This window comes from Amblyraja radiata, chromosome 12 (genome assembly GCF_010909765.2).
Source record: "Amblyraja radiata isolate CabotCenter1 chromosome 12, sAmbRad1.1.pri, whole genome shotgun sequence".
NCBI lineage: Eukaryota > Metazoa > Chordata > Chondrichthyes > Rajiformes > Rajidae > Amblyraja > Amblyraja radiata.
This window is the reverse complement of record NC_045967.1, coordinates 46539588-46558594: the sequence shown is the minus strand read 5'-3', so window position 1 is coordinate 46558594 and position 19007 is coordinate 46539588. Positions and strand designations below refer to the sequence as shown.

The window sequence follows — 19007 nt, the reverse complement described above, 5'->3', positions numbered from 1 at the left end:
AGAGCAGTGTGTAAAGTCCAGATTAAGTGTCGTTTTTTTTGGTAGCCCTACACTGAATGCTGCTGGAAAGGCCAGCATTCAATCGACATCATTAAATTGCCATCAAGGATTTTATCCATTCAGAACATGGCGAGTGCCCATCTGTAAAGAGCTTCAGAGTGGAAGAGCTATGGCAAAAGAAGGGAAACGTTTCTTAAACTGTTCTCCCAATTGCTGCATTAAATTTGTTATTTTAAAATTGATTGGTCATTTGCATCGGACCGTAATAAAAAAGAATTGATCAAAACTATATCGATAATTGGGATGCTCTGTCTATTCCATTTTTCTTTCATTTGTCTCTGTCATTTTGACATATTTTATCATTCATTGCAGAATTTATTGTTCATCCCTAATCACCCTGAGAAATCAGCAATGAACTGTATTTACAAGTAACTGTGCAGTACACAGTAATGAAAATTCTCCCAAGAACAGAGTTGTCTGACTAACTGAATCCACCTATCATTTTCGTGCCAAAGCAATCTCACTTTATTGAATGCACTTGTTTCATTGACAATTTTTTCATTGTCAAGACTGTTTGGAGGTGAAGTAGAGTTGTCAAAATGATAAAGAAAACTGACAAAACTGATCCAGGCAAATATGTTCAAAATGTCAAAGGAGCCACATAGCTGGGAGAAAGCTTAGAATTTTTTTTAAATGTGCCTTTGATAGATTTGAAAGCTTCAACTGTTACCAAACGAGTGAAAGACCTTTGAATATTGTTTTGGTGGTTATAACTGAGGGATGAATATTAGCTCGGCTGCCTCATCTGCACTTCTTTGACCTGCATGAATAAGAGTATTTGAATGACTCGCCTGAAAGATATCATAACAATAGAGTGTACCATTAGTGCCGCTGAGACATCCCTGCCACACTGCGAATTCAAGTGCTGGATAGGGACTTTTCCGATTTTTTCCATGGCAACCTTTTTTACTGGCGGGCATTTTTTAACATATTTTAAAAAACGCCGCGACCTAGTTGAGGTCTCGAGTACGCGGAGACCATGCTCTAGCATGAAGGAGAGTTACGACGACCTCCGACGACCTCGTGTCGACCATGCTGCGAGTATGAGTCGAGGGCAAACTCGCCAGAACTCGCGGAATAGGTCCCCCAAGTGTGACAGGCCGTTAGGAGTGCAAAGGGAATTTCAACCAAATTTGTTCTTCTAAAGGGAAATTGAATTGAATTCAAAGTCTATAGGTCATAGCTTTAAGGTGGGAGGGGCAAAGTTTAAAGGAGATGAGCGGGGGAAATGTTTCATACAGAGGATGGTGGGTGCCTGGTGGTGGTGGAGGCAGATATGATAGTGTTTTTTAAGAGTCTTTGAGATATGCACATGTATATGGAGTGATATGGATCATGTAGAGTCAGGTGAAATTAGATTATCTTGACATCATGTGTGGTACAGACATTGTGGGCCAAAGGGCCTGTTCCTATACTGTACTGTTCCATATTTTTCTATGTAAATTAGCAGGGAAGAAAACCGTATCAGCAAGTGGTCATTGCATTCAGATAAAGATTGCTAAATTATATGTGTATTTTCTTCAGGGGATTTAACAGACTCTTCTAAATTATCTTCCTTCTTTTCCAGGATTATATACTATCCCTGTGCTCATCAGACCACAAGAAGTGCGAGAGTATTACAGCAAGTTTGCGGAAGCAGTTAATTGAGCTGAAGGATACCATTGAATATGAGAGTCAAGCAATACTAGAAATAAAAGAGAAGAGTATAGAAATCACGGGAGGCCAAATTAACGTAATGACTGCCTGGTCAATGTTTGAGAAGTTGAACATGGAGAACAGCTCCTCCAAAGATGATAAGAAGCTTCATCTCGAGATTGGTGACTGTAGGACAAATTCTGAGGACTGGACAAGCTCTGAAAGTGATTCAGAACAAGTCCCTCACAAAAGGAAAGGGAAGGAGATTGTGAGCAAACCACACAGACAGCTCTGCCGCTCGCCTTGCCTCGAACGACCTGTACTTTCCAAAAGCGGTGTCCTGCAGGATTTTCAAAGTGAGGACAACAAATCCAAACTCGATGAGGGCTGCAAATCTGCAAGTTTGGATAAGGAATACCAGGCCAAGATGGAGTTTGCCTTAAAACTCGGGTATTCAGGGGAACAGATACAAACTGTGCTCAATAAACTGGGATCAGATGCTCTTATTAATGACATTCTAGCTGAGCTGGTCAGACTTGGGAACAAAAGTGAATCTGAGCCACAACCCAACAGTATGACCACTACGGGCACCTTGGTGGCCAGGGGCCAGTGTGTGAAGGAGATCACCAGCCCAGAACAGTCTTTGGAGGATGAAGTGGTGGACGATTCTGACAATTTGAGACCTATAGTCATCGATGGAAGTAATGTGGCAATGAGGTAAGACCCAAGCTAATTGAACTTGTCTCACTTTAAGTGTACATTTTTACCCTCATCCTTTCCAAGATGATAATTCTTCTTTCGAGTAAAGGACTTCTGTCAATGGTCACCATTCTCAATGATTCGACCTGCCTAGTGCTTGCCGCAATTTCTACTTTTATTGTTTGTATTTGTATAATAACTTTCATGACCTTGGGCCATCTGATGGCATGATAGCTACTGATAAAACAAGTTAAGGAAAATGTTATATTTTGTTGTCAAAGGTACCAAAGGTGTGTAGGGGTACTGCTGGGATTTACCTTTACATTAAGGTGAGAGGGGAAAACATTTAAAACTCAGGCGAATGGGGCGAGCTTAGATGGGGCATCTTGGTAGGCATAGACGAGTTGGGCTGAAGGGCCATGCTGTATGACTTTATGCCTCTAATCCTTTGGTGACAAAATTAGATTAATCATTCTGCCTTCTTTCATCTTTCTATATATATATATATATATACTTGATGATATATATACTTTTGCACTTAGTCTCTCCATCCAAGCATGTACCTTATGAAAGACCTTTCTACTTCCTACCTTCCATTCTCTGCATTTTATAACTAGTTTTATACCCAGATGTTTTGGGGTCTAATGAGAGATTGTGGATCTGAGATGTTCTCTGTGTTACCTTTTCCACAGTTATTTTTTGCTTTTATTTCAGATTTTTACCAACTTCAATATTCCTTTGTGTCTTTCTTCCTTTGTGTCTATTATTACTACATATGAATTATAAGCTGCTATCTGCATACTGTAATAGAAAACCACCCATGTTTCCTATGCTCTGCCAAAGACTAATTTTGGAACCACTAATAATGAAATGACCAATGTCAAAATGTCCAATGAAAAGAGAAAATACATTGCCAACTCTTTTGGTAAAAATAGTGTTCATCGTCACGCCAGAGTCAAGCAAATCTAAAAAGAAACGAGGATCATAATTGTGTAGGAAGGAACTGCAGATGCTGGTTTAAACTGAAGATCGACAAAAAGCTGGAGTAACTAAGCGGGTCAGAAAGCATCTCTTGATAGAAGGAATGGGTGATGTTTCCAGGAGAAGGGTCTCGACCTGAAACATTATCCATTCCTTCTATCCAGAGATGCTGTCTGACCCGCTGAGTTAGTTCAGGTTTTTGTGTCTACCTCGAGGATCAAAATTCCTCTGTGCTGAGGTGGCTGATTTCAGCAATTGGCTGGTTTAGTTTAGTTTAGTTTAGAGATACAGCATGGAAACAGGCTTTCGGCCCACCGGGTATAGTAAGGCTTTGGAAAGCAAGTGAGTGTGGATGGCAGATAAGATGGTTTAGGTTTGGCTCCGATGCACTCCGCTTGTGATAGTGGATCGCCAGCTAGTTGTTGTCCAGGCTTGCACATGATAAGTTGGATGATGTCAAGGGGAGAAAATCAACAAGTGAATAAAATAACATAATTATTGACCTACTTCCACAACCTTTAATTTTTTTTTCATGCACACACACAGCTTATTCATAATTTCAGTTTCACAGAGTCTGCCGAGGCCAAGCGGATCTAAAAAGCAACGAGGATCAAAATCCCCTCCGTGCTGAGGGGGCTGATTTCAGGCCTCAGTCTGGAGAAGGGTCTCGACCCGAAACGTCACCTATTCCTTTTCTCCGGAGATGCTGCCTGAACGGCTGAGTTACTCCAGCATGGTGTAAACTAGCATCTGCTGTTCCTTCCTACACAATACAACATCTTGTTTCAGGAATAGCCAATTCTGGCCAAAAGATATACAAAATTTTTTTTTTAAAGTAAAAAGAAAAAGGCAAACTTCTCCTTTGATATGAAATAGTGACGATCAGCATTACGATGTATTAATTGAAGGTGTTTTGAAATGGTAGAGGGGAAATAGAGTTAAAAAATGAAGGCAGCAAATGTTGAATGCAGCAATATGAAATGTACAATACCGCAGCTGGTACTTTTTTATAGAGTTTTTGATATTCCAGAGAATATAATTAATTCCTCCCACAAAGGCCTACGCATGGTGATGCTTTTCATGACATCATCTGTGTCTTCCCAAAAAGCAAGGCACTTGTTAATGAGGTGGGCAACATTTGTTCTCTTAAATCTAATTTTCTGGAGTGACTGAGGTAACGGTTTTCCTTGCAGCTTTGGAAACCTTTGTTCGTAATCTTTAATTAACTTGTGCATCTAATTTGCAATCCCGTTGCAAAACCTCCATATTGTACAATGTTTGATTTCCTTACTTCAGTTCTGAAATGTATTTATTTGTGTTGATTGTGCCACAAATGTTCAATAATTTAAATAATTCTCTGTGCCCATGTTGTTCACTCTAGTGGCTTACCAATTTCATGGGGTGTAATGACTGCCAAGGTCACACTTAGAGCACAAAAATGACTAAAGCTTTCATTTCCTCCTGTAGTCATGGAAACAAGGAAATCTTCTCTTGCCTTGGAATTCAGCTAGCTGCAGAATATTTCCTGGAAAAAGGACACAAAGACATCACAGTGTTTGTTCCTGCTTGGAGGAAAGAACAGTCCAGGCCAGATGCACCGATCAAAGGTAACGCAGCATCCGAGTATGACGTCTTAATGATCTGATCGTATAAAAATAGCTGGCATTTCAAGAAATGATGAAGCTGTGTAGCCTGAAGTAAAAATAGAAAAGAGTGGAAGTGTACCACTACCTCCATCGCAGCTGGGGATTGGGGGATGGGAAAGGTCAACTTTACAATTGCAAACCATCAAAGCATTTTCAAAATGGATAATTGTGGGAAGCACTCTGAGCTGTTCTGACAAGTCCCTGGCCACCACCACTACTTGGAGTATTTTATACTGGAGAATGAGTATACTAGTGAGCTCAGTGGGTACGTACAATATACCAATTCCAGTGATGTTTCAGTGATCATTCTTGAGTAGATAAAGCCCTGGGAAAAGAACAAACAATTCCATTGTAATGAAGGGATAAAAATACATGATAGAAACTTGCAAAGTGTCATATTCACTAGATGCACTTTCTACACTTTGAAGTACACACCTGAAGTTGGTTCTGTGAAGTCATTGGAACCAAATTTCAGAAACAGAATTTGGTGAATATTTGTTTCTATATCACAAGCTTGATGCCATATGAGAGTGTAAATTTCAGACCTAATATATTTAAGTTGGCAGTTTGCTACATTGTGCGCCAGTATGGTTTCCTTCCGTGTTTCACGAGATAGCTTAGCTGGAAATGTCAGAAATACACTGAGCTTCACAAAATGAATTTAGTCTTAATCCTGAGGATGTGGGAGGATTAGGCCAGGGTAATGCAGGTAAATGGAATCCTCCACCCTAATGATCAGTCACCAAGAACTGCCTCACAAAACTTAAGCCTGCATGTCAGTACACTCTTGTATTTTGGATAACGTCATAACCAAGACTGAGAAGCTTAATAATTCACCTCCTCACTTGCTGACAGTATAGTATGCACTGTGGAGGCACAAGATACTGTAGATGCTGGAGGAACTCAGCAGGCCAAGCAGGTGGAAAGGAATTGTCATATGTCATCATATGCACACTGCCTCTGAAATCCATGGAGGCAGGGTAGAGTGCAGTACAATAATGTGGACATTTGTTTGGGATCCACAACCCTTCAGTTCTCTCCAAGAATCAGTGAATGTTGATTGGGGGTGCTTACAGTATCAGAGATCTATTTTGATCAGTCCCGGTACCAGAGAACTTTCACACAGCACTTACTACATATTTTGCTAAATCAGCGCTGCCTACGATTCAAAGCTGAAATATATTTAGTTTACAATTAAATAGGTCAGACAATTTTTGAAAATGACTAATTTTGGTCTTTATATTGCACTTTGTATTTTCACATTTTATAATTTGAGTAAGTTCAGGACAATGGCAGAGCTGTTTTAAGTCTGAGTTGATGATTACAACTTTTAGTTCCACTCACTCCATGTTGAATATGTGTGTGTGTGTTTTAAAAAGCCGAATCATTCCATTCTGCAGATCAAGAAATATTACGCAAACTTGAGAAAGAGAAAATCCTGGTCTTCACACCGTCCCGGAGGGTGCAAGGAAGGAGAGTGGTCTGTTATGATGATCGATTCATTGTAAAGTTGGCCTTTGACTCGGATGGCATTATTGTGTCAAACGACAACTACAGGGATCTGCAGAATGAAAAGCCCGAGTGGAAGAAATTTATAGAGGAACGTCTTCTGATGTATTCCTTTGTGAATGACAAGTGAGTAATGTTAGCATTTTTATATCTTTTTCTGTATTTTGTTCTGATATTTCACCCATCACCTTACATGCTGAAAGGAAAATATTATATTTCCAACATTAGGAGAGGCACAATAGTGCATCTGGTAGAACCGTTGCCTCACAGCACCAGAGACCTGTGTTAAGTCCTGACCTTTGTGGAGTTTGCACGTTCTCCCTGTGACCGCCTCGGTTTTCTCCAGGCGCTCCGGTTTACTCCCAAATATGTGCATCTGTAGGTTAATTGGCCCTCTGTAAATTGCCCCCCAGTGTGTAGGGGGGGGGGATGAGAGGATGAGAAAGTGGGTTAACATAGATCTAGTGTGAACGGGTGATCGATGGTCAGTGTGGCCTCGATGGGACAAAGGACCTATTTCCATGATGTGTCTTTGAACGAAACAAAACTGCGAATATCAACATTTTCCAAATGAGGTAAAGAAATAGGTTAGAAGGAAAACAAAACCATGCTGGAAAATCTGTTCATTCTGTCCTCCTAACAAAAAAGCTAGCTTCAGTCTAAAGGTGAACCTTTCTCCACTGGCTGGCAGACTGGCCTTTTCTGTGCTGCAAAAATATTATAATCCTATATCTCCAGACTAATCAGGAGGTATCTGCATGCGATTATAAATTTATGTTCAACTGGTTTAATGCCATACTAACACCTCCACATCAGCCAATCAATCAATCAATCAATCAATCAATCAATCAGTTTTATTCATCACATTGCACATAAAGTGCAAGTGAAATGCACTCCATTTGTACATTTAGTTTGAGCTTGAATTGAACCTGGGTACAAAAACTGAACAACCAGCAAGGAAATCGTTACACAAAGTAACATTTGTATTTTGAACATAAATGACCAAAGGCTTATTTCATCACCTCAAGGTTCATGCCACCCGATGATCCGTTAGGACGTCATGGTCCCAGCTTGGATAACTTCCTTAGAAAGCGGCCCGTTATTCCTGAACACAAGAAGCAGCCTTGTCCTTACGGTAAGTCTTTGCAACTTGCTGCAAATCAGACCTGTAAATCTAGATAATTGCTTTAATCTTGAATTTGTTCACAGAAATTCTGAAATATCGTCTGGTTTAAAGCACTATTACATAGAACATAAAGCCTACAACAGGAACAGTCCCATTGCCCTTAGATGCCTGTGCTATGATGCCAATTTAAATTAATCTCATTTGCCTGCACATGGTCTATATTCCCCCCCCCCATTTATCCTCCTGTTCATGTGCCTGTCTAAATGCTTTTAAACATCACTAACTTTTCAGTGTGTACTACGTCACCTTGCCGGCTCATATCCGGGCACCTACCACTTGCTGTTTAAAGAAAAAATGTCCTCATTAATCACCCTTCACTCCTGTCCTGATGAACGTTGATTGTTGCCAGCAAGGGGGCTGGCGGTCCTTTGTCACATCCAAGTGGTGCTTCCATGTATATGAGTCGGTGTAGTTACAATTGGACAGGTGTATTAAGAGTCATACAGCGTGGAAACAGGCCCTTCAGTCCAACAAAGCCCATGCCGACCAACATGTCCCATCTACACTAGTCCAACCTGGCTGCATTTCGCACATACTCCTCTAAATCTATCCTATCTATGTACCTGTCTAAATGTTTCTTAAACATTGTGATAGCACCTGCCTCAACGACTTTCTCTGGCACTTTGTTCCTTACAGCCCCCACCCTTTGTGTAAAAAAAGTTACACCTCAGGTTGCTATTGAATATTTACCCCCTCACCTTAAACCTAAGTCCTCTGGTTCTTGATTCCCCTACTCTGGGCAGGAGACTGTGCAGCTACACAATCTATTCCTGTCATGATTTTGCTACAGCTCAATAAGATCTCCCCTCATCCTCCTGTGCTCCAAGAAATAAGAGTCTTAGCCTGCTTTACCTCTCCCTATAGCTCAGGCTCTCGAGTCCAGGCAACATCCTCGTAAATCTTCACTGCACCCTTTCCAGCATGACAGCATCTTCCCTATAACATGGTGCCCCAAACTGAACACAATACTCTAAATGTGGCCTCACCAACGTCTTGTATAACTGCAACATGACCATTCTACTGCTGAAGGCTACAGTTGGTGACGAAAATGATATATGCAGGGATCAGTAACAATCAGGAACAAAATGCGAGTCTACATCCACACCCAAATGATCAAGCATCAAACGTTCAGATCTCGGTAACGTCATTAGACCATAAGAAGAGAAGAAACCAAGCTTCACAATACATTCTGAAATGATGTTGATTTTTTTAAAGACAGTATTCTTTTATAGATTTGTGATGATAGATGTCAGTTGAAGGGAAGTTTATTTTTCAGTCCTGTTCATTCTTGTTTCTGGTTGTGACTTCACAGGGAAGAAGTGCACTTACGGCCACAAGTGTAAATACTACCACCCGGAGCGCGTTAACCAGCTGCAGCGCTCGGTTGCTGATGAGCTTCGTGCGAGTGCTAAGTTGTCCGCTGTGAAAACCATGAGCGAAGGAGCCCTGGCAAAATGCGGCATCGCCATATCGGGCGTGAAAGGCGAAGCCGTGTCCGAGATCAAGCGGGTCGCCCCAAAGCGCCAGTCTGACCCCAGCATACGAGCTGTGGTTTGCGAGCCAGAGGAGCGACTCGCGCCAGCTCACAGACTCGAGACTAACTCTGTGCCTTCTTTGGTCACTGCCTCCAGTGTACCTGTGTTTCAACCGAATAAAAGCCATGCAGCTAGTGCCATGAGTACCAGATCGGCAAGCAGTCCTGTCCCCTGTTCCAAACAGTTCGCTCACCAGAAGTCTTCACAAGAGCATTTATCCACATTACATTATCCCCCCATCCTCGTAACAAACAGCCATGGGAACTCTGTGAGTTACACAGAGCAGTACCCAAAATATGACTCTACGCAGGACACTGGCTATTATTCCATGATCAATGACTTCTCGAATTTAAGCATCAACAATATGCGTAACCACGATAGTTATTATGGGTTAGAATCGGATCATGTTTTGTATCCCAGAAACCACAGCCCTCATTCAGAAACCTGCATTGCAGGAAATGATTCCTATTCGTCGTACAATGACTTGGCATACCTTGGCACTGTGGATATTGGTCCAGAGGAGAATGTGAAGTCTCATCAATCGCAGTCACAGAATAGGCTCCAGCCTTTCATTCATGGCTACCATGAACCCATAACACGAGTTCAGAGCTATGGACCCGAGGAACCGAAACAACCCCAGCGTAAGCAGTCCATCTCCCACCTGGTTCCTCATATCCAGCATTCTGCAGTTGGGGCTCGTTCCAGTTGTCCTGGAGACTACCCTTTCCCTCAGAACATTCATCCCTCCACTAATAGTCACTCTGGTCGGGCTCTAATAATGACTAGACTGGACAGTATTTCTGATTCAAGACTCTATGAGAACAATCCAATGAGGCAACGAAGGCCCCCACTCTGCAGAGAGCAACATACCAGCTGGGACCACCTGCCCTGCGTCACGGACTCTTACAGGTACCCCTCATACCCTTTGACTAATAACCTGATGCAACCCAGTTATGAGCCTGGCATGTTCAGGAGTATGCCGGAAAAGATAGAGCAGATCTGGAGATCACCCTGGCAGGGAATGCCTGCAGAGCACCAGGACCATCTGACAATTCGAGAACATCAGTACCAAACCTATCGTAACCTCTGTAACATCTTCCCAGCAGACATAGTCCATGCGGTCATGGAAAAGAACCCTCACGTGACTGACCCACAGCATCTTGCTGCAGAGATTGTTGCTAAGCAACTGCGATCTGGGAGGTAATTTGGAAGACTGAGGGCCGAACACAGGACCAGCTAAGAGAAGTCCGTTTAATGCACAACATTTGTGAAATATGAGTTGCCTAACACAGTGGGTTTGAAATGTTATAAATATCTTTATGGTGTTCAATTATCTGTAGGGAGTTGAGGCAGCTTTGAAAAGGAAATGAATACCTTTCACTTTTTTTTTCCTCATTGATTTTTGACTTCAATTTTGAAGTTTTACTTTTTTTTGAATTCACTGTTCAGCGTGAGTTTTAAAGTGTACATACCATTTTTGAACAAGAAAATGTATGTTAAAATAATTCAAATTCCAAACAAGTGTAATTTTAAGTAGTACAATATTTGGAAGTATTGAAACCACTGAGAGAGCCTAATGACATCACCGAGCTAATTTAAAGCAGAAATATTTAACCATTTGCAAGGATTTAGATGATGATCCTGTCTGTAAGGTATCCATTTTCTGTTTAAGGTTCCCAACCAAAAGAGCTTTCTTGGTGTATGGCATGTCAAACCATTTCCTTTAGACCATGATCTCCTCGTAAGGGCGGATAATTTGCAGCCACACCACCTTTTTAAAGCATTATATTTTTTGTCTTCAGGCTGCACTGACGTGCCACTATCTTTAAAAAGCAATGTGTATTGCTGAAATCTGACAAGCTTGATATGTTTCAAGCTAGGTCTGTGAAAAAAAAAAAAGTTTTTCATGAAAGTTGAGAAGGTCTTTTGGGGCCTTTGTTTCTCTTCATGAGAAGGTCTGACACTGCCTAAATGTTTCTTACTGTGAAACACATGGAATGTGAGGCTGCAGTCAGGGTTATTTCTGACGTTTTGCAATGGCTTGCAAATGCTGTGTAGTTGTTTCTATTTCTTACAATGACAATACAATCACTTTAGCTTAAAACTACCAATTTGTCATAAGATTCTTTACTGAAAAATGCACTGACAGGAATGTTAACATTTTTAAAATGTAAACATCTTAAATTAATATGATTCCAAGAATAGAAGGAATTCTAGATATGATTCCAATTATATCTAAGACCTTCTGTATCTAGTTAGTATAAGACGATAATTGCAGTTCTTTTGTAATGACGTGATTTAATCAAGACCACGAGAATCTAAGGTTAAGATCTTGGTCTGCTGAGTTTGCTGATCACAGCCAGGCTGGTAGAAGGTGCACTAATATTAACCTTAGTGGGAGAGGGAATAAAAGTTATCTAGGGATCCTAGTCTTCTTTGGTAACCTGTGGCCACTCTGGAGAGAGCACCTGGGTCAGTATAGAGAATGGAAAGGATCAGTTTAAAATGGACTTCTATGCTATTGCATTAACTCCTAACATTCTCTACACTGTTGGGAGTGTTTTCCAGGGATGACTATTGCCAGTATTCAGCACAAGCGTAGAGAAAATTGATGATATAGCTGATAGATTAAAAAATACAGTTCATTTTGGTTGCACACCCAACAATATTATAATTTACGATTCAATACAGCAAACAGCAATGCCTCGAATGATCAGAAATGACCTTTGTTTGTTGATACAAATTGTATCTCTTTTCTTGATTGTAGAAAATTATTTATTAAATGTACAGTTATCATCGGTAGAATAGCTTTATCAAATCTTGCCACAATGTTTGTGACACTATGTGTCACTGGGAGTAGCCCATGGGTATGTATAAATTTTTACTGGGCATCGTAGTTTGTAGACCTGAATTTTTAATTCACGTTGTTCAAATGTACACACACGTTGTGTACAATGTTAGTATCATTATTTGTTATGTATTTATTAGGATAAAAAAATATTGTTTCCATTGATACCTCAACACACCCAGTATTGTTTTGTAACACATGCCAACTTTAAATAGTCACTTTATCTGTCTAAAAGCAGAGACCAAAACCTGTTTTGACTTTAACCACCAATGTTTTGCAAATTTCACCTTCACAGTATGTCTACTCTAAACATGATGCATCAGAAACAGGTTTCTAAGATGCATCCATTGACTTTATCTCATACCGTTACCTCACTGCACCCTCCTTTTCACTGACCAAGACTTTGTCGTTGATGAGGACTGCTAATGCCAGAGATCTATACTCAATTCCCCTTGGCATCTGCTCTGACGATGCACAAGCTAACTCAGTGGAATTGTTGAGATTAATTTATTTGGTTGCATAATGCCAAAGGAAAAATGGTTATTAAGCCTATTTATATTCTTTGTTTCTGGAATGATGCCTGCATAATTCCTGCTCTCAACACCACCAGTGTAGACTTTATAAAGTATTACCGCTTCTTTAAAATTTAATTTTAAAGCTCAAAATGCTGCATCTTTGCACCTCATCCTTGGAAAACCTGAACCCACTGCTTTATTTCTGGGAATTTTTCACCGTTCTGATCGAAGAATAGAGTATTTTACTTAATGAAGTTACTTAGTTTTCTCTATTCCAAGGGGAACATTGTTAACCAAAAATTACATTCTAAAATTGTAGGCCAATTTGGATATACACACACACATACAGGTCGAAGACTGACACTGCCTCCTCTCAGGGAATCATGCATTTAGCTTCTTTGAGAAAATACATTACATGATTCAGACTTTTTTTTCAATGTATTGCAATATAAAGATTATGTGGGTAATGCAGACTACTTCACTGATATTGGTCTCACTTTGATTTGGCTACATTTTGTGCTGCAGGGCAAGGTTACTCCATTCATTTTCTAATGTATATAGAACCATGCAGCACAAAAACAGGCCCTTTGGTCCAGTTTGCTTATGCCGACCAAGGTGGACCATCTACACTCGTCCCACCTGCCCTCCTTTGGCCCATATCCTTTCAAACCGTTCCATATCCATGCACCTGTCCAAATGCCTTTTAAATGTTGTTATAGCTTCTGCCTCAACTACCTCCTCTGGCAGCTCATTCTATATACCCACCACCTTCTGTGGTGGTATAATAAATGTCACTTTTAATGGAAACAATATTTTTAAATTTACTGCCTGCATAATGCTTGCTCTTATTATGAGAGAGGGCTCCTCTCTGCAAAGGAAATCTTTTAAAATTGTCTTCAAAAGAAATAAGGATGAGTTCAAGCAAGCCTCTTCTTTTGGTTGGCTTAATTAGAATACCAGACCACAAATTGATATTACCTCTTCAAACAATTTTTATAATGAGCTAAACATTTTAGATTATTAAAAGTTAATTTGGAAAGAATTAATCTTAAAGTACAAAAACAATGTTTAGTTATTTATAAGGATCCATAGGAAATTCTATATGGTTTAAAAATGCTGATGAAGCCAAACAAAGGAATGTTGCAGCTGTAAGCAATATTGTTGAGATCAAGAATGAGATTTTGTTTCTGTTGTCCATGTCTTTACATAGAACATTCTGTACCCTTACCGCCTATGTGAAGATTCAGAAACCCAGTGATAGGGCAATAACCATCCTGTACAAATTGGGAATGGTTATTTTTGCATCAGGTAGGTAGGGTCAGATGGTCTCTTCAACCAATTGTAAGAATGGCTTTATTTGCATTATTGAGCTTATTTGCATTATTGAGCTAAATAAGCATTGCACTGTCCAAGTTAAACACTAGTCGAATGTTCTGGGTGCTGTTCAGTGAGACCCTTCTAGTTCTTGCTTTTGTTGGTTGCATCTACATCCTTATCTATTAATCGGAAGAGAATAATTCCTATTTTTCCTGTATAAAGTTTGTAAAAATAATTTTGATTGGTTAATCACTTTCTCTTTGCTACATATCTGGAGTTTGTACATGTTCCCAGATATTATCTAAGAAGTGTACCATTTTTAGTGAAACTTGTTTGAAGAGATCATATGGTTTGTGGTAGATATGCTGTGTTTAGATAACTTGTGTACAGATAGTTTGGTATTGTGTAAAAATATATATACCTAATGTATATATATTTTATTAGGTTAGTCCAGTTGTTTAATTGATCTAGTTTTTGTTCTGTTCCATACAAAATGAACACGTTAGCTTTTATCTGTAGTAAACGAAAAAAAAACTTTGGGTTTGTAGTCCCAAACAAAATGTAAGTCTTAATGACAAAATGTGTCTCTGTCTCTTTGAGAATTAAAAAAAAAGCAGATATGTTTTTAAGCGCTCTCTATAATCAGTACCTTTAAATGCGCAACATGTATGGATAATGTGCTAAATTGAGCCAAGTGTTGAATGGTATAATTATGTTCCAATTTTGAACACACAGCTGACTCTAGCTGTTGTTATATTTATCAGTTACAATAAGGCTGCTAATGAGTTTAATTAATTTTCAGTCATAAAGCAAATCTTTGTGGCTTTTGTACAAATGTAAATATTAAAATGGGTGCATTCATAAGATTGATCACTACAGCTGTTTGCTTCTCCTCTGCACAGCAGTAACTATTTAAGTCAGTGACCAGTGCGCTTTTTTCAGTGGCCATTTCTAAACAAAGTCATCCTGACACTAATTTACTGGTACCTATCTGCTATAATTAAAACCAACCCAATATGTTTATAATAGTGTGCAATACCATCTGAGATTCATCCGTATAACTAACAATGCCAGACCTGTAAACTCCAGCATAAAATGGTTATCTCCTCGTTAAGAAAGGACAAACCTTGCCCTGTATTCAGTATTGTGTAATGTTTACCACACTTTGTATATATTTCACACATAGCGCCCCCCCCCCCAACTACAATTTACACAATTCTTAGGATAACACCGCAAGATTGGAAATCTAGTATTTTGCACCATATTTCATGGCACTCAATGTCATCCTGGCATTAATTGAAAGTGGCCTTCAAAACCAATTTTGCATACACGATAATTTTGCAGTGTTGCCTTCCTTGGAAGTGTACAATAAATGTTAAAAGACTTTGCTCAAGATGGTATATGGAGTGTGTATTCAGGTAATTAATACATTCACAGCTTTATGGTGAGTGCACTCTAGGAGTAGCAGGGTTATGACATTGATTTCTGTGCCTTTTCAAGAAGAATTATGGACACAACTTTAAATAGTTTGGTACTTCTGCATTGGAATGTGTTCCATAGGTGTGCAATTTAAGAATGTTTAATTTACAGTGTTTGATGTTTGCATGAGATTATAGTTACCAAAAAAGGCCCTACATGTTCACAATTATTATTAGTGCCAAATATAACCAAACTAGTTAAATAATTTTTAAAATGTAATTTCCTACTCAATTTATGTTACATGTATTTCAATAAAACTTGCTTTGTGGGAATCATGCTTGTTTTTTGCATTATTTATTGAGGATAGGAAACAATCTTACCTTTGCTTTCACAATACTATGTCCTAAAGGTTTATCACTAAATCCGTTTGATGCCAGGATACATCATGATTTACCAGGATACATCAGATCAGATTGTCACAATATCTAATAACCTGACTGTTCTTGGTATTTTTGCTTCTATCTTATGTGGAAAGCTATTCACATTTGGCTTATCATTTTACATTTATTAGTCCCCAGTTTATATACTTCTACTGTAATATTGATTTGTTCCTCATTCACAATTTTAACTTTTGTAATAATTCTCCAGCAATCATTCTTGGAACAATTTTCAGGTTCAGGTGCTAAACTAAACCACTGGAGGGACTTCCCTTCTCTCCACAGATGTTCCCTGACCCGCTGAACACCTTTGCTCAATCCTCCTCGGCCTACATGATCTCCCGGTTGCCAAACACTAACTTCCCTTCCCATATTGACCTTTCTGTCCTGGACCTCCTCCATTACTCTGAGTGAGGCCAAATGTAAATTGGAGGAACAGCATCTCATATTTCTCTTGGGCACCCCATAACCCAGTGGTATGAAAATTGATTTTAACTTCAAGTAACCCCTGCTCCACTCTCTCTCCATCCCTCCCCAACTCTAGTCATCGTAGTTTTACTGTTGTCCAGTTGAGTTCATGTCTGAAGACTCATTACCTATCCCACAGCCAACAGTGGCCCATTATGTGCTCCACATTTCCTCGATTATCATTGTTTTTTACATATCTTCCATTCATTCTTCCAACTACCGTTTATATCTCTCGTTCCCCTTTTTCCCCTGACTCAGTCTGAAGAAGGGTCTTGACCTGAAACGTCACTATTCCTTTTCTCCAGAGATTGTGCCAGACCTGCTGAGTTACTCCAGCCTTTTGTGTGTCTTCAAGAAGTTGGTTACATTTCATATTAGATTTGGAATTATCTCAGAAAGCATCAAGGATGCATTTACAACCCCTGTAAACATAACATCTAAATATATTTTAATAGAGAGAGCTTTATCAAGAGGCGTGATTCCTGATATCTCATCAATGACCTTGTGGCCAAGCCATAAGTAACTTAAAAAAAAAAGCACTGGGACTGAGTTAGATGCTAGAATTTATTTTTGCAATAAGAATAATGGCAGCCACCTACCAGTTTACATGCATATAATATTACAGAATTCCATAAACACATATGTTTACAATTGAAATTGCAACACTTAATGTAAAGTAAACCCATTTAGGGCAGACCATAACCGATGATCAGATTGTCAACTCCAATTTTGGGACTGGAGGAAATTTAAATTTAGATCAATTTTTGATCTTTAAGAGACCATCATAAGCAAATTACAAGGACTTTGGAATACATGGTATATGTTGAAAATATACAACAGGGTTGTTGGCTTTTTAAAAATAATAAGTGGAGAACCTTCAACAAACAGCCGAATATCGGATAAATGTGAAACCGTGTGCACATTCACACACTCATCTGAATGATGGATGAGATAAGGGAATAATAATATTTGAAAAATAAAATCTTCATTAGAACAACTTCAAACCAGCTTTCAGTCTGTGTAGGTCACCCTGGTTCCACCATAAACCTTCTGGGTCTGTGCATGGCAATCCTGTGGTACTGTAAAAGAAACACTGAGAGTTAGGTACTTATTTATTATATAAAGAACAAAGAATAAAGTCCTAGCCTGCACAATCTCTCCCTATAGCTCAGGCCCATGAGTCCTGGCAATATCCTTATAAATCTCTGCATTCTAAGCATAAATCCTGCTTAATAACATCCTTCCTTTAAATAGCAGGGTGACCAAAACTGAGCACAATACTCCAAATACATACTCACCAATGTCTTGTACAACTGTAACAAAACAGTCTAATATTTATACTTCATACCTTGGTCGATTAAGACCAGTGTACCAAAAGCCTTCTGTACCAGACTATCTATCTGTGACACCACTTTCAGAAAACCATACACCTGTAACTCATAGATCCCCCTGCCCTACAACACTTCCCAGGGAGTGAAGATCATGCTCTGGTTGAACTTCGCAAAATGCAACACATTTAACTGCAATAAACTCCATTAGTCTTTCATCAGCCTATTTGCCTAGCACGTGGTTATAAATACATAAATGAATTTTCAATGGGGACCATCAAGGGCAATTCTTGTGGTTCTTACAACAAATGAAGTCAAGTTTCTAGCTTTGGATCATTCACAAATGACTCCTTTTTAGGCTTATATTGGTTGATACCAAAGTCCATAGGCTGCAGCTTTAATTCTTTGTACTTTCATGTTCTTATCTATACCGCTTATGGTATCACATCACATCTTCAGCTCAAGTGGCTTTCTATCCCATTATGTAAATCTGCAATAAATTTGGTGAAGCACCATGATCCTAACAGAGGCCATTAAATCACAATACAAAAAAAAAGTCAGAGTGATACAGCATGGAAACAGGCCCTTCAGCCCAACTTGCCCACATTGACCAACATGTCCCAGCTGCCGACATTTGGCCCATATCCCTCCAAACCTGTCCTATCCACGTACCTGTCTAACTGTTTCTTAAACATTAGGATAGTCCCAGCCTCAACTATCTCCTCTGGCAGCTTGTTCCATACACTCACCACCCTTTGTATGAAAAAATCACCCTCAGATTCCTATTAAATCTTTTCCCCTTCACCTTTAACCTATGTCCCCTGGTGGTCGATTCACCTAGTCTGGGCAAGATACTCTATCCATCTACCCGATTTATTCTTCTCATGATTTTTTTTACACCTCTGTAAGATCACTGCTCATCCACTTGTGCTCCAAGGAATAGAGTCCCTATAGCTCAGACCCTCTAGTCCTGGCAACATCCTCAAATTCTCTCTACCCTTTCCAGCTTTAATTGGTTGTGAAACTCTTTTTGGAGGTATCAAAAAGGACACGAAAGGCACAGTTTGCATACAGCTTGCATTTGCTTCGTTCAGGAACTACTTTCAGAGTTTCCATCCTTATCATACAGTTTATTTCAGACCAGAACGCATTAAACAGCATGTTAAAAGCATCACCAGTTGTCCATAATGTGTTACTTTTCCACAGACCTAAGGGAGACGTTCCCTTATTGTGGTTTCTTTGACCAATACTGTCCCTACTTTTCTATGAAAAACTCCCATTTCATTAATAGCAGAACCCAGAAAAAATGTCACATCTATTCATAAACTATTTGTCATTGCCCAAAGCAAACATATCTACTTCTGATGTAAATCATTTATGTATGCTTTGCTTTATCTCATGAAATATCCTTTGTAAAATGTTAA

General features: G+C 39.4%; 2 protein-coding genes across 3 annotated transcripts in view; one reads left to right on the top strand and one right to left on the bottom strand.

Annotated features, from left to right (window-relative positions):
• Positions 1–15682, top strand: part of zc3h12b (zinc finger CCCH-type containing 12B) — a 72793-nt gene extending 57111 nt beyond the window's left edge. For both annotated transcript variants that reach the window (XM_033030709.1, XM_033030710.1), the window contains exons 2-6: positions 1628–2412; positions 4843–4982; positions 6422–6656; positions 7559–7665; positions 9029–15682. In XM_033030709.1, the coding sequence (XP_032886600.1) occupies positions 1628–2412; positions 4843–4982; positions 6422–6656; positions 7559–7665; positions 9029–10455 (2694 nt within the window). In that variant the 3' untranslated portion in view covers positions 10456–15682. The remainder of the gene's footprint in view (positions 1–1627; positions 2413–4842; positions 4983–6421; positions 6657–7558; positions 7666–9028) is intronic.
• A 1123-nt stretch (positions 15683–16805) lies between these two features.
• las1l (LAS1 like ribosome biogenesis factor) overlaps positions 16806–19007 on the bottom strand; it is a 39398-nt gene continuing 37196 nt past the window's right edge. Inside the window, 1 exon segment of the mRNA XM_033030708.1 lies at positions 16806–17334. Within this exon segment, the coding sequence (XP_032886599.1) occupies positions 17244–17334 (91 nt within the window). The 3' untranslated portion in view covers positions 16806–17243.